This window comes from Anser brachyrhynchus, assembly GCF_964034855.1.
Source record: "Anser brachyrhynchus genome assembly, chromosome: 3".
NCBI classification, from domain to species: domain Eukaryota; kingdom Metazoa; phylum Chordata; class Aves; order Anseriformes; family Anatidae; genus Anser; species Anser brachyrhynchus.
The window spans coordinates 8595551-8609349 of NC_137696.1; the positions used below are offsets into that span (position 1 = coordinate 8595551).

The 13799-nt window shown below is 37.6% G+C and overlaps 1 protein-coding gene across 8 annotated transcripts in view; it reads right to left on the minus strand.

Annotated features, from left to right (window-relative positions):
- The window catches only part of VRK2 (VRK serine/threonine kinase 2), a 49434-nt gene that overhangs the window by 25552 nt on the left and 10083 nt on the right, over positions 1-13799 (minus strand). For all 8 annotated transcript variants that reach the window (XM_080587895.1, XM_080587896.1, XM_080587899.1 and 5 more), the window contains 5 exons: positions 11008-11063; positions 10414-10483; positions 9509-9596; positions 9262-9370; positions 7747-7839 (listed from right to left, as the gene is read on the minus strand). In XM_080587895.1, coding sequence (XP_080444021.1) covers positions 7747-7839; positions 9262-9370; positions 9509-9596; positions 10414-10483; positions 11008-11063 — 416 coding nt within the window. The remainder of the gene's footprint in view (positions 1-7746; positions 7840-9261; positions 9371-9508; positions 9597-10413; positions 10484-11007; positions 11064-13799) is intronic.

Here is a 13799-nt window from a genome sequence, read left to right on the forward strand (position 1 = left end):
GACGTTTTTCACTTGACAGACTATACAAACCATGATAGAAGATTAAAGACTGTACGCGTGTTGAGAAAATCTGGGACAAGGCATAAACTTTGTTGGGTTCACCAATTTGATTTTCTCCTGCATTTACTCTCCTGCGTATTCCTGATGCTCTGGTACCTGTCCTAATTGAGCCCACAGCCCGTGTGAGAGAACTAATTTAAAGTACCATCATGCCAAGTTTTGCGAGACTTCTGCCTCCTTTGTGGGCTGGGAAGGAGAGCAGGCCAGAAGACGTATTCTTCCCCAGCTAAGTAGCACATTTTGGATTTTGCTTGACTACCGATTGCTGGCATGTACAGCTGATCAGGTACAATAGGATGAAATCCAGAGGGGGATTTGAATCTTTACAAACCCAGACTATGCCTTAAATTCAAATGAGATTTTAACCACTAGAAGAAAATAGCCTAAGAAAAGCAGCCCTGACAGCTCTCTGCTGCTGCCTGGGCTGTGAATGCTACACAAGGTGACAGATAGCAGCCCAGCCTTGGTGGTCTTTCGGAGTAGCCTAGCAGCAGGAGAGTAGCCACAAACACTTGCTAGTTAAACCTGAACCTAGTAACTAAATTACTGGGTCTCATCCTTAGTAACTACATACCCTTGATCTCTGCTTTTCAGCAACAGATATACTTAAAAATCCATCAGTATTAGTATCAGCAGAGCGATTTTAAATTTCTACTGAAAAAAACAACAACCCTAAAAGTGGGAAGTAGTTTTAGATTGTCCTGTCTCGACTGAAGGAGGTGAGACATGGAAACCAAGCAGCAATGACTTCTTGAAGCCACACACAGGCAACTCCTGGGAGCGCAGCAGTTTGCTCCTGAAGCTGGTCAGAAGTGCCATGGCTCAGCGTGCTTCTGGCCGAGCCACATAGCACTGCTCCAGCTCCCACAACAGATTTTTTTCCATAATCACACAAGTGCTGGTGGCCTCTCAAGGGAAAGCCCCCAGCAAAATGAATCCCCTTCAGCCTGCACAAAACCAGCAATGCCCTGCTAAAACCTTGCCACAATCATTATTAAAACGTCTACATTATTTTAAATTACCATTAATTTCATTTCATCAATTCTCATTATAGCCCGTTCATCATTAAAAAGATATATAGTTTTTTTATAGCTAGTTGTCACTTTTTGATAGTGTAACACAGCGTGCCCTTCTGAATTTGCTCAGAACTTGGTGGGTAGGGGTAGTTGAGTAATCTGTGTGTGTGTGTTTTAAAAACGTATGAGTATAGGGAGAGGGAAAAGAAGGTAAATATTCAAGAATATTGAGAAAAACAAAGTCAGTGTTAGCGTGAGTTTCAATATCAAATATTTTCATCTGCATGCTTTTTATAGTAACAACAAAGCAAATAAAAAAACAAAACATGCAGAATAAGATACATAAGACACTTCAAACAAGAAATTATATCAAGGATGATGAAGGTGCAAGTGACAGAAGCCTAGAACAGCTGGTTTTAGCTGTGTTACATTAGACACTCCTACCCCCGCACTTTCTTTTTTATCTCTGTTGATTTTATTCACGGCTTTTGTTTGTTTGTTTTTTAAACGCATCCCAGTTTGCACTAGACTCAGCAGTGCCTAGCATGGTCTGTTATTAATAGATTTTGTTATAGATTAGGAGCCAGATTTCTAAACTCTTCGCACTTAATTTCATGCAAACATGAACGTGCCATCTTATTCAAGCAAACAGCCACACAGGCACAAATAATTATTTATGTACACAAGCAACCAGCTGTAGATTTGGTGGTCTTCTTGTCCTTTCTGTGTGCGACTCCCTCACATTGCTTTAGATGTAAAGTGCTCAGTATCTGCTAGACACACAAAATTCTTAAACTTGTGTATGTTATAACTGCACTAATTTGGGAAGCCACAGGACCTGCACTTTGGATTCTCATGGTGTATTCTTTATCTTGCAGTACGCATAACAGGAGCTTCATTGTTGAACAGCTGACAATACAGAGATTTTCTTTGGATGGTTTCTTCCCACTGGTTCCATCACTAAGTTTGCGCAATGCACTGTAAATAACTAAGTAGATAACAGCTAATATGAGGCAGATTGCTTATGGTCATAGAGCTGTGAGCTTCAGCTGGACCCTACACTACAAAAAGATGGGCTAAAGCAGGTCTTATGACTGAAGTCCATCTTGGGATAGGAAGTTTTAAGTGTAGCAATTAGGACAGAAAAAAAAACACACAACAAGGAAGGAGGAAAAACAAACATCTGTATCTGTAGAAGGGAATTTAGACCACTTCCAACTCTCCTCAGCCTGTTTAATTTCTATATTCAGGGCCTAGCATGTTCTCCTACTTAAAGAAAAGGGTTTGGAGCGAGAAAGGCTCCCTGTTTTTTTCTCAGCTTTACACTGTTGCACACATACACAGAATGGAACGAGGCTCTAGAAAAAATACAGGGAGATAGAATGGTAGAGAAATGTACGTGCACAGAGAAATCAGAAGTCATACTGGCAAAGCTGTGAACATAAATGTAGTGCTGCATTATACAAGGTTCCAATGCTTTGTTAAATTTGTTTGAATCTTGCCAAGTTGTAGCAGGTAAAGCTGGAAGAATGTTTTGACTAGAATGGTGTTCATTGCAAGTTTTAAATAAACAGAAAAGAAGTCAAGCATCAAGTAGACTCAGAGGACTGAATCTGTTTAAAGGGAAATATTTGCAATGGCTCATCATCTCATAGGCTGAACTAACACTAAATCCATAGAATAGAACAGTAATGTCAGGGGCTTTGTACAAGCTTCAGTCTAAACAATTCAAAGACATAATTCCAGCTGACTATACCACTTTCGGACTTCAAGGAATAAGTGTCAATTCCACCATTCTAAATATTTTTGAAATACCTTATTTTAAGAATACATCAAGCTCACCATAACATGCTGAAATTGTGCTTGAACCTATCCTTAATTTTACTCCACTTCTCAAATCCTATCCAGGAAACAGCTGCCTTTGTAAACCCATTTGGCCACAAAAAGGTTCAATGACACTGCCAAACCATCCATGCAGGCCAAGTCTAAAGCCATTTCTGGGATGCCCAATCTAGGTTCTTGGCTCTCCTTTTCTTCTGTACCCACGTGTTTTCATTCCACGTCTTTTTTCCTCTTTAAAGCCAAGAGGAAGCATAGCTACAAGTTCCAGTGCTGGAATCAATTGAAATCCAAGATATCTGGGCCATAACCACAAAAAGAAATTAAACCTGTGTGAGCAACTCCATCCAAACGTAGCAGTAAGAATGATGAAAGAAAATTTAGGGCATCTCATTGCAAAGCTACATCTCAAATCAGAGGAGTAGCCAACATCTGTGTGTCAAACTCAGCTGTTTCTGTATACCTGGGTACTGTATCCTTCCTAAAAGGCATGAAAGGGAACAGAAAATATTTTCTTTTTTCTCAGTTCACCTGATCCTTAGCAAATCTGTCATGCTGGACTAAAAAGCAGGAATCACAGTGATTCATCTCACAATGAAAAATAGCTTACAGTTGGACTTGTTTTCATGCATGTTTTTCCTGTATGATCAGTGCATGAGCTTTATATCTTCTGCACTGCTCCACTGAAAGCTGATCTTAAATTTAAGATTTTGAAATGTTTCTTTATTCTTCCTTTTCCTTCAAGACCATCTATGATTCATGTCTGTGAGTTTTATTCTGTAACTATCATGTCTAAGAAAAACTTAAAAGCAAAACTGAGGTGCAAATCTAATTTTAAAATTTACAGCTTGAAAATGCAAATACATGACTTCTGGTAGAGTCTTGAGAGTCTGCAACACATCTGCCCATATATTGCATAAAAAAAGAAATGCTACAAGAATTGTTTTGAATAGGCATTCTTCCAAGCCTTACTTCATTTATTAAAAACTCCAATTTTAAGCATTTCTCTCGCGACCACTTGTCCCTTTTAACAGTATCACAATTTAAATGTTTAGTGGATTCATATTCCTCTTTTAGAGTCTACTCCAGAAACGCTTGTTCTGTTTTATCATACAAACAGTTCCTACTACGCACCAAATCATCTTCAACTCGCCACAACACTGAGAGTGCTTCACTTGTTCTGTAATTTATAGGTCTGATCACTTCAAGTTTGCTTTCAGGCCTCTCCTAGATTCATGGGCTGTGTACTTCCCTCAGTACATCACTCCTATTCTGTCAGTCATTGTGCTGGGTCCATGTTCAGAAACATATTGACTAGAGAATTGATCTTTTGACCTGTAACTCGCTGAATGGCCTCGCTCCCTTCTATTGAATAGATCTGCAGCTAGCTGCTCTTTGAGGTCAGTTGATTCTGATCTTCTAACCATTTCTAAACATCATTTGGAGGTCACAGAGTGACAGGACCTTTACTTTATTTGTTTCTCTGCCTTGCCACACAAGGTAAGGGATAGCAATATGGATTTCACATGTTATTTCAAAAAGGGGACTATGATATTTATTGGCAGTGGTGTAAATTCACTAGGTTAATTTATAGAAGAGACAGCATAACAACAGAAAATTTAACACAAAAAAAGTAATCTTTTCTGGAACTGAAGGACATTGGTGGCAAATTTGCATACAGGACACACGAACAGACACTAAATAAACAGAAGCAACATCAGGCTAAAGGTACATATGCTTTTTTTGAACAGATTTCTGTCTCTTCACCAAAACAGAGAAATCTGAGTTGTATTTCCATTCCTTTTTATACATAAGAAGAGATTATTTATGGGTTCCATTTAAAAACAAATATTTCTGTAATTGACAGCACACTTCAAATTTATTTTCTCTTAAAATCCTAAATCCTACAGAGTAAGAATCCCCCCAACATAAAATTCATAACAAAAACTCACCAGATGAATTGTTAGCTCAGACAGCTTTATTATACTAACTTCCCCAGGAGCCAGAGGTCTCCCAGCTTACATTCTCTTCCTGAGTTGGAGTTTGCCATTGGCTAGATGCTCCCACTCCCTAAATATGAAACTAGCTTGACCACTTTACCTCCCAGATCCATTGTTTTAACCAACCAGACCAAGGCTATCTAGCTATCTACCATTTTAACAGAAAGAGGTTAGATAAAAAACATGCTTCACAAGCATTTTGTAGCAGTAATAGTGTTTGAGGTTTTCTCTGAAGTCTCTAAGGTTGATACAAGATTCCCAAATACAGCATCTCTGACAACAGTTTGGAAGCTATGGGTCAGGTTATTCCACATTGTTGTCATATTTAGTCAGTGGTAGTGCTCCACAGAACTTCCTAAATACTGTTCTAGTAAACACATAACAGCCTCAACTTACCAGCATGTTATAAAGACAGCTTGATTTGTAGAAAAGATTGTCACAACATCATGAAGCCTTACAATAGGAACAGTACAAAATTTGGAATAGGATGAAATGACTTTCATATAGGAATTACAGCCAAATCACTGGCACGTGTAAGACCTAACAAATGCAAGACCTAACAAATGCAAGACCTAACAAATGCAAGACCTAACAAATGCAAGACCTAACAAATGCAAGACCTAACAAATGCAAGACCTAACAAATGCAAGACCTAACAAATGCAAGACCTAACAAATGCAAGACCTAACAAATGCAAGACCTAACAAATGCAAGACCTAACAAATGCAAGACCTAACAAATGCAGAATCACATGTGCAAGTTTACACACACTTTGAATGCCCACATCTGCATGAGGATATTGTCTAGGACTGCACCTACCTACAGAGTAGAGTGCCCAGCTAAAGAACACTTACTGAAGTACGGGGCAGACAGGACGTCAGCCAACAATTCCAGGGGCAGGTTTATTGAATTACATTACAGCATCTAACTTGAAATTTTTAGCTGTGGTGTTGGTGAGATTACTCTTTCTCCTGCCCCACAGAGCATACACGTTTGAAGATATACGGCAAACCAATTGGTTTTTATTTGTCCAAAACCTGTCCCCATTAAGCCATCTGTGCTGCTGCGTTAAGCTCAATTCAGCACACATTACCTTAAAAATACATTTATAAATAATCATCACACACACACAAACACATTGCACTTCCAAGCTCTGTGAACATGGTTCTGGGCTGGTATGGTATAGTTATCATGGCTTCGGGGAAACCAGCAGACCTGTGGCCAGTTGCAGAATTTTGGGCGCCTGTGACTAGGGAGTTTATTTCCATTCAACCTCACTTTATTTAATAATATCTGAACAGCTCTCAGTTTTCTTAGGCTAATAGAAATGCAAGTTTAATGCATACCTTACTAATGAAAGCAAATATGAGAAATCTTTTCCTCTTAACTATTCCAAATAGGAATGTGATTTTATTTATTTTGTTTTACAGAACCACTTCACTGGAAAACACATTTTACCATAACAAAATTCTGAACAAAAAATCTCAGCAGTAACTTACCGTTTTTACACTTCGAGCTAGAAGATACTTAAGCTGGAATATCTATTAATATTTTCTGTATTTATTAAGTTACATTTCCACCTTAAAATTCTGTCCAGTAACTCAAAATTACTTCAATCTGTCAGTAAATTTACTACTCATGAAAACTAAATACTAGTATGCCATCTTCATGCAGACAACATGAGAAACAAATCAGAAGACCACCCCACAACATAGCTAACTCAAAAGCAGCTGATCAAAGTCAGCTACGTCTTAAAATTTTATGATTACTATCAATGGACACTTCCAAAATGATTTCATTGTGAAAAACAGCAACATATCTTGTTGTCATAAAAACACACAATAGCCAAGACAAAAAAAAAAAGTCATTTGAGTTATGTTAATGGAATTGGGTAGCAGATCGTTTTGCCTCTAAATAGCCTTCTTCTTGGATTCAGCAGGCTGGTAAACACCATAAACTGAGATTATGTACTGGCTGCTACCACTGTCTAAAAAGACAGCAGTTTTAAACAGTTGTGATAGTTCTTAAACTATGTATTCTAGAAAGCTGGAAAGTTAATTTTGAATCAACCATTTAACTTGAAACTTGTAAGAAAGTAGATAAAGTTTAATGGTTCGACCTTTAATGGCAGTGAGCTGTTTTGTAATATCTGTTTCTTCATCACTGTGGTAGAAAAATTTAAAAAAAAAAAAAACAAAAGGGAGAAGTATTGCTTACAGCTAATTACATTTAAGTGAAATTAGATTTTTTTCCCTTTATGAAAAAGGCATACTTAAAATGTATTAAGAAAAAAAAAAGACGTGGTAAAACCATACAGAGTATGACAAGATCAAAAGGTTTGTTTCACAATGTTTTACTGAAATGCTTCAATTTCAAGCCTAGTTTTAGGGTATTAGACAGCAGCAACCTTAATGCTACTCCACCTGCCATATTCACTACAACAAGCAGGACATAACAGTTAGTGGTATGGAATCACAATTCATGATGACATTAGAAAGCTAGAACATCCTAAGAATGAAAATACAAGGGCCACATCCTTAAACTCTAATACTATACTTACACTAGCAGGACCTCTAATTTACCCTGTTGATTAGTTTACCTGTCCCTTACTACTACCTCAGTTAACAGAGCCCTAAAAGAAGCAGCAGAATTTTATTCTTTCTCAAACAAGGCTCCACAGAGACTCTATTGGATTTGTCATGAGAGGATGTGAATATTCATGCCCAAACCTCTTTTTAATACATGAATTGTTAACACAGAATACATGTAACAAACTATTAAACACTTAGAAACACATTCATGTAACAGTGTAGATAAGTAAACATGCTTACCTCATGTGGATTGGTGTAGCCCAAAAGCAGATTTGCTGCTTTAATGTCACCATGAACATACTCATTTTCATGTATATATTCCAGAGTATCCAACTAGGAAGGATTTAAAACAGAAAAAGAAAGCAAGCACCATCATCATCTCCACTTCTTCACCCTTAACCCTACCACCAAATATTTCTCACGCAGTGAGCTCAAGGGCTACACAAACTGAGGTAACATCTGTTTTGAGTTAGAGCACAAGGACTGCTCACTCTTTCCACCAAGTCTGTTCCCACCATGCACACAGCTGATATCAAATCTTAAACAGTCATACTTTGCCATGTGTATCCCCGTCTAACTACCATATGAGTCCCAGTTTCTAAGGTCACAAAGCCAAACAAGCACTTTATAAACACAGGAGGAACTGCTAAGAACACCAAGCTCTTCAGAAGAGCACACGATCAGCCCTGATGGTTTGTAATACATTTGATCCTTTCAATTATTACATGTCCACATTTTACATCATTACCCCCTCCTCATTATGTTTCTTCAGCTCTATGCTGAGGTACTACAACAGCTCTGTTACTGGAAATAAACAGCAACACGTGCACCTGTCACCTCAAACAAAGGACAATCCTGGCTGCTGGAGAACACAAGGAGTGTTACAAGTTAGTCAGTGATGTGACTACAAAGCTGTTCACTTTCTTTTATTATCATTTTTAGGTTAGAAGTGAACATTGGAGGTCTCTAGTTAAAATGCTGCTTCAAGAAGAGATAACATAAGTTAGATCAGGTTGTACAAGAGACTGAGCAGTCAACTTTTAAGTCTCCAAGGATGGACATTCCACAACCTCTGGGATGCCTGTTCCAGTGCTAAGCCATTCTTTCTGCAAAAACTTTTCCTTTATATTCAGTCAGAAATCCCCTTCTTGCAATTTATGACCATTGCCCCTGCCCCCATTTGCTGTGCACCTCTCTTCAGTAATAGCAGTCTCTCACGACACAAGTTATAATGCAAATGAAAACATATATAATTTTCGGTTAGAACGTGCCAATCTACACATTTGAAAACGAAACTGATATTTGCAGACTAGCCTAATCTCGGCCTGTACTACCTGTGTGTTCAGCAAACACTCTCAAGCTTTTGCATTCAAGCATGCAATTGTGAACTTTGACAAATATGGATGTCTAATACAATACCTCTCAAACACTGAAAAAAAATCAATACACGTTAAAGCATGAGAATGGGCTTACAAATCTCAGTCTAGACACACATTTTGAAGCGTATGGTCTATATTTTAACCGCTTAGAAAAAGTTGGGTTTGAGCCTACCAACTTCCAGTCTACAGAGGGTCTTGATTTTGCACTTAATGTTCATTTTATAAAGGATGAAAGACAAGAAAATGCACAGCACTTGCATGTGTTTACTTCCAAATTCAAAAGCTAACTAAATGAACTTCACCATTTAAGAATGATGATTTTATTAGTTTAATTCACGAACTGTGAGACATAGCAATTTTCTTTCTGTATACATACCATTCGTGCTCCAAGTTGCAGAACAGTCTCCTTCTTAAATCTACTTCCACAATCTTTAAAGATTCTTTGAAGGTCTTCCCCCAGTCTCTCCATGACCATGAATCTATAGCTATCCAGAAATACACAAGAGGGAGGAAACTTTAAAGACAAGGCTACAAGTTTGTGTCAGACTGAAAGGAGGTAGCTCCATTTTGTTGAAAAGGGATCTTCAGTCAACTTCAGGCTTAATTACAATTCATCTTATTACCTTTTTCCCTTGTACTCAGCCAAGCCTGATCCCCAAAACACTGGAATTCCTAAGCATCTTATTTTTTTGAGATTCATCCATTTTCTTACTGTAATAATAATAATAAAGAAAAGATAATATTGGGTTAACTAGAGAATTTCAGGGTTTAGTTTATTTTTTAGTTACCAAGCCAAGACTTTGAACAATAAAACAAGCATAACTTATTTGGCAGTTACTGTACCAAACAAAGGATTATAGATTTACACTAAAGTTCTCTACATTTTCCAAAACAAGAAGCATTTTTTGTTCTAGTAATTTGACATTTTGTTCCATTCGAAGGCAGATACAAAGTTATCAGTAGCTGACCAAATAATTCCTTTGGAAGCTCTACTTTATTTCATACAGAGTACTTCAAGCTATCACAAGTGCTTATGTCTACCAGCCACCTAAGTCACCTGAAGTCTTTATGACAGTTCCCAGAATTAAATCACATCCATGCTAAATTGTCTGCAGAATCAAGTGCCTTGATTACTACTAAATCCTGTGATGATTACACACATTCTTAATTTTGTACACAAGAATAGTTACTAGCAGAAGTATAGTCACAAATCAGCCCGTGTAGTACCTCTGTTTTAAGGCTGACCTCTCTCCGTAGTCCATACCATTGCTGTGCACTTTGAAGTGTGCACCTAACAAATCTGTCATACTTCTGATCGGAAACAACAAGGATGACATCCAAATAAAGAAAATTACAGCAAACTAAAGCTATTACAGCACCAGCTGGAATCAGTTCAATGTATGTGAAGCGAGTTGGTTATCAAGCTCTAAAGCATTAGTTCTTCTCAGAAGAAATGAAACCTAAATTAGTCCTTAAATCTACCTGAGTCAGAATTCAGTGGTTTTTATTTTGTTGGTGTATTACTTACTATGCTCTTGTTTTGCAGCCCTCTGGTAAAATTTCAGTTCGGAAAATAAGGGCCCATTTTCAAGATATTCCTATTGAGAAATAAACAAACTTAGCATTATAAAATACTAGATACTTGTTTTAGAGATACAACAGTTCCTAAACAAAAGCATAAGATAAATTCGATAAATTCAAAGAGGATTAAATCCCCTTTTTTCCCACCTCCCTTATACCATACCATCTGAAATACAATTTTTCTAAGTAGGTAAGAAAAAAAGTTGTTTGGCAATGCACTTTCATACAACACAGATTCTTTCAGGAATTATTAAAGATGCTATTTTCCAGAAATGCTATAGATCAGACATGTTTAAGTTCATAGTCTGATTTTCCTTATGTAACCATTCAGGGCAGAAATCAAGGAAAGGAAAAAATCAAGTCAAGGAAACACTATGAGTCGTGGAAGTACCACGCATATCCCCTAGCAGGGAAAGTATATCAAGATGTTAAAAAAAGCCACAGGCATGCAATACACATTCAATACTGAAAATAAGGATAGATAATTAAGAGAAAGCACTGCATACAAGTTAACAACTTAGGAATAAGATCTCCACATTACCACTTTAATTACATGCACTGCATCATCTTCTACAGGAACATGAGTATGAGGGGAAGCTGCAAAATGAGAAAGAGATGGATCAAGCTGTATGCAACAAAATATAACTGCAAAGAGGAAGCTAACATTGCATAAGGTGATCAGTAAAACATATGACACAACATTTTGTCTGAATTCCAGCTTTTAAAAGTCAAAGACTTGCCGAGTTAAAAAAACAAACCCAACACCACAGAAGTTGTGATCAACGAGTATAGCAGCAATTTTAACCCACGCTTTCAGAACTCTCTCTCCATGGTAATTAAGCAGTAAGCAGGATGTCCCCATTGCACGTTGGCACCACAATGAGGTATTCCATTATAACAGACTATGTTTAAGTCATTCTAGTCAATTGGATAACCTCTCTATTTGGCTCCCATCAATCCACTGTCGTGACAAAGACACCACTTAAAAGTTATGACCTATATTATGCCTCTAGACAGGATTGCCAGCTTTCCTCTATTACAAATTAATTTGGCCCCAGAACCTTGATTTCTATTCTGACATTATTTAGACACTGGCCTAAGTTAGGGGTAGCAGAGCCATCACCTGCCTAAAAGGGGAGATGAGGGATTTTGCCTCTTGGTACAAGTAGAAACTTCAAAACAATAATTGACCACATGTGCCAATTACAGCCCAGGAGACAGAACCTCTCTGCACAGACAATGTGATTCTATTTTCTTCTGACCCTGAGAGAACTATCAGTTCTCTCTGATACTACTGAAGCTACATGGAGCTATACTGGGATTAAAATTTAATGAGACTAAATCACCTTTTAGAATCATCACTGAGAGAAAAACTAAAAAGAATACAGTTCCTAGGAAATAAGTGTCCCTTTCAAACTTCTTATAATGATCAAATACCAACAACAGTCCAGGTGTGAAACACTTCAACTATCAGCACACACAAAAATGGACTACTTTTATCCACATAATAAAAATCAAGTAAACTTGGATCTAATCAAACCATCCAAACTTACATTTTTTGATGGTCAGGGCATAAATATATATTTTTTTACAATGAACAGACTCCAGCTGCCATCTTCCTTCAATTCTGCTCAGTCTCTGGGTTCAATGTGGCAGCACAGACACTTGTAGCTGTGTGCCTTCAAGCTTGACACCCTGATGTCACTGTTTTTGTGCTAATTGCGCATTAAGATAAAATGAAGCTATTCCAAAACAGTAGCTCTGGAAGGTGTGAACTATCCATAGACTCAGGCGAGTAACAGTGACATTCAGAACACAATTCAAAACTATTCTTCCAAGCAGGATGTAAATTTTGATAAACTTACTTCTTACCATTTCCTTGTACTGAAATGGGAATTAAGGCAAAGGTGCTTTGGTCTTTATCTTTTTTATGTTACATGTAGACTGTGTGTTAATAGCTGCAGACATTAGTCTAAAAGAACACATCCCATGTGTTTTCACTGTACACAATAATGTCACATTACCCAAACAGAATGAGATGTGCTCTCTTACTGATACTGATCAGAAAAGAATCTGTGTATAAGAAAATGTATTTTAATACCAAATTACTTAACAGAGGCTTGATAGGTACAAAGAAGTATCAAATTTAAATGTTATTTCAAAGAGTCTGATCTAACTTCCCTGCAGACATCTTGACATTTTATAAAGAGAGGCCTCATTCATGTAATCTGGAACAGACAGTAACAGCTGTCAGGGTAATGAAGAAGAGCAATTAACGGGAGGTAGCCCAGCAAAAGGGCCTAACCCCCACAGTTCTTACACTATAACCATGTGGATGCTTTTTGGAGTAATATTGAAAGAATATCCTGAAGAAAAATAAAACCAAACCTAACTGCAAAATGTTACAACGTGAAACGAAAGAGAAATCAGACAAAGCTCAACAAGATACAGGAACAGATGCTCCAGAAAATGAAATCACGACTTTCAAATACGCAAAAGGAGAAGTGGTATTACCATTTTTACTGCACATGCATGAAACAAGGCATTACACACACAATGGATAGTACTCTACACTTCTTATAAAGCTCAATCGTATACATACGGATAAGCAGAAGTTGCATTCATACCTTCTGTTGCATCATTTTAATTGACCCTTCCTACAACAGGCAGCAATATTTTAACCACGGCTCAGATATGACAGACTATTTTTTGTCCATAAATATACATAAATGGTTTTTAAAAAATGGTCTCATTACTATGTATAGTTACTTAACAGACTGGAAAGGCTCCCAAGGTTTAACAAACAGTCTGATTACATACCTCATAGACCACCACCACATACTCTCCTGCGAGTTTAGCTCATAGTTAATTACTGTATACTTGTAATTAGCCATGTGCTAGCCTCGTTCTGTGTGGTAGCACATGGCTATTTATAATATTACAATCAGTTAAGTGCTAGACTGCAGGACAGTAAGCAGAGACCCTGCAGGAGAGCAGTGCTGATGTGCAGGAAGTCTCTAATGGCGTATAAGTACACACAGAGTACCAGGAGCACTACATGGTGAGATTATGTTTGCAAACGGGATCTTAAAATAGTGTAACAAATGCAAGAGTTCCCAGTTTACAGTTTGTATTGCTTTTATCAACTAGAGATGCACAGTTTCCTTACATTTGGGGGAAGAGGTGTTAATGTATACACACAATCAAAACCACTGTCTGCATAATTGCTAGCGGGGAAGACTGGTGCAATGTGAATCTGTGCGGGGGCTGTGGCCGTTTCCACCTTGTGCCAAGAAAAGTCTAATAAAACATTTGCGAAGGGCACAGCTTTAT